The sequence below is a fragment of the Morone saxatilis genome, unplaced genomic scaffold (assembly GCF_004916995.1).
Source record: "Morone saxatilis isolate NCDOM2014 unplaced genomic scaffold, NCSU_SB_2.0 Contig11, whole genome shotgun sequence".
Lineage (NCBI taxonomy): Eukaryota > Metazoa > Chordata > Actinopteri > Moronidae > Morone > Morone saxatilis.
Genome location: NW_023339663.1, coordinates 18,323,529 through 18,324,988, shown reverse-complemented (window position 1 = coordinate 18,324,988; position 1,460 = coordinate 18,323,529). Strand labels below are relative to the sequence as shown.

Sequence of the window (1,460 nt, the reverse complement as noted above, 5' to 3'; positions counted from 1 at the left end):
TTTATTACAAGTTATCAAACTTGATGGCTGTGAAGAAAGAATGTGATCAACTAGATGAAGGAGGAGCAGAAAGTGCAGAACAGAGATGTTACAAAATTACCTTCTCCGTGTCCGCCTGCACTACGTTTAAGTCTTTTTTGGACTGTTGGAGCTCTTGTGTTAGCTTGGTTCTGGTCTGGTTCAGCTGCTGTTCCAAAGCCTGGTGGGAACTCTGCAACTGGGCTAGCTCCTACTCAAAATACAACAGGTACAAAAATGTTTTATTAAAATTCCAAACATGGCTTTTTTCATGTAATAAAACATGAAAATGTTAAAAGGTCTATTCATGTCATCACTGCAGGTTGTTGCACCTTTTGACTGTCTCTCTCTTGGTCCTTGAGTTTCTGCTCTAGGGCTCGTTTGCAGCTCTCAGCGTTGTGCCTCTGACAGCTCATCTCCTCCGTAACTTGTTTGAGCTTCTGCTCAACTGATGAACACTGAAGAACAATAAGCAGAATCTTTGTCATATATTTGTTTTCTGCTGTTTTTACCCATCTTTACTACTATACTACAATCAAGCAGACACAGAATACAAACCACATATCTCTGTTTAGTAATCTTAATAATAATCTCCAAGCCTACCTTGGTCTCAACCTGCTGGTGTCTGTCTGTGGCCTGAGTCAGCTCGTGTCTGGTCTTGGCCAGGTCTCTGTCCCGTTCTATCAGCTCTTTGCGGGCTTGGTTCAGTTGGGTTTGTAATTCCTGCAGCTTGGAGGCCTGGTTACGAATTTCTTTCTCCTGAGTGGACAGATTCCTCTCCAAATCTGACACACGTCCACGCAGCTCTGATGAAGAAACCGTAAAAAATGAAAGCCTTGTTGCTGGACATTAGATATCTAACTCAAGAAGAGCCAAAAACATGTATAAAAGGTACAATTTATAGACAGTCCACCTTGGTTCATGGTCTTTAGCTGCTCCATCTGTTGGGAGGATCCACTGGGACTTTGCACAGCTCTGGTAGAGCTCATCCGCTGGCTGCATTTAATAGGCGTCTCCTCGTGGGCGTCCCACAGGGATGTCCCCCGCCTCTTCAGAGGCGTTTCCATCACATCCTGAGACCGGCGGCTGTGGGCCTGATCCTGCTGCCATGGGAATATGGAAGATCCAGCTTGGCGAGCAGCAATGTCCTTGTGGCTTACACTGACTGAGGACTGATTCAACAGCTAACAGAGAAGAGAGACGTTAACATCATCAACAACAAAGAAACAATCCCAGAAAATATATATTATATAGATATATCTAAATATAAATAATGCACTCACTTTGACCTGCAGGACTTTGAGTTCAGACTCTAGCCGTTTTCTTTCTTCTACCTCCTGGCTGTATTTCTCCTGAAGCTCCTCTAGTCTGTTGTCTACAGAACACAAATACCATGTTAGGAAAACTGACTGAAGGAGCAATATCATTAAAGTGAGCATATA

General features: G+C 43.5%; 1 protein-coding gene across 1 annotated transcript in view; it reads right to left on the bottom strand.

The window, feature by feature from the left end:
* Window positions 1-1,460, bottom strand: part of cenpf (centromere protein F) — a gene marked incomplete in the record, with an annotated part of 17,302 nt that overhangs the window by 13,976 nt on the left and 1,866 nt on the right. Inside the window, 4 exon segments of the mRNA XM_035652485.1 lie at window positions 101-229; window positions 351-476; window positions 622-824; window positions 932-1,202. Coding sequence (XP_035508378.1) covers window positions 101-229; window positions 351-476; window positions 622-824; window positions 932-1,202 — 729 coding nt within the window.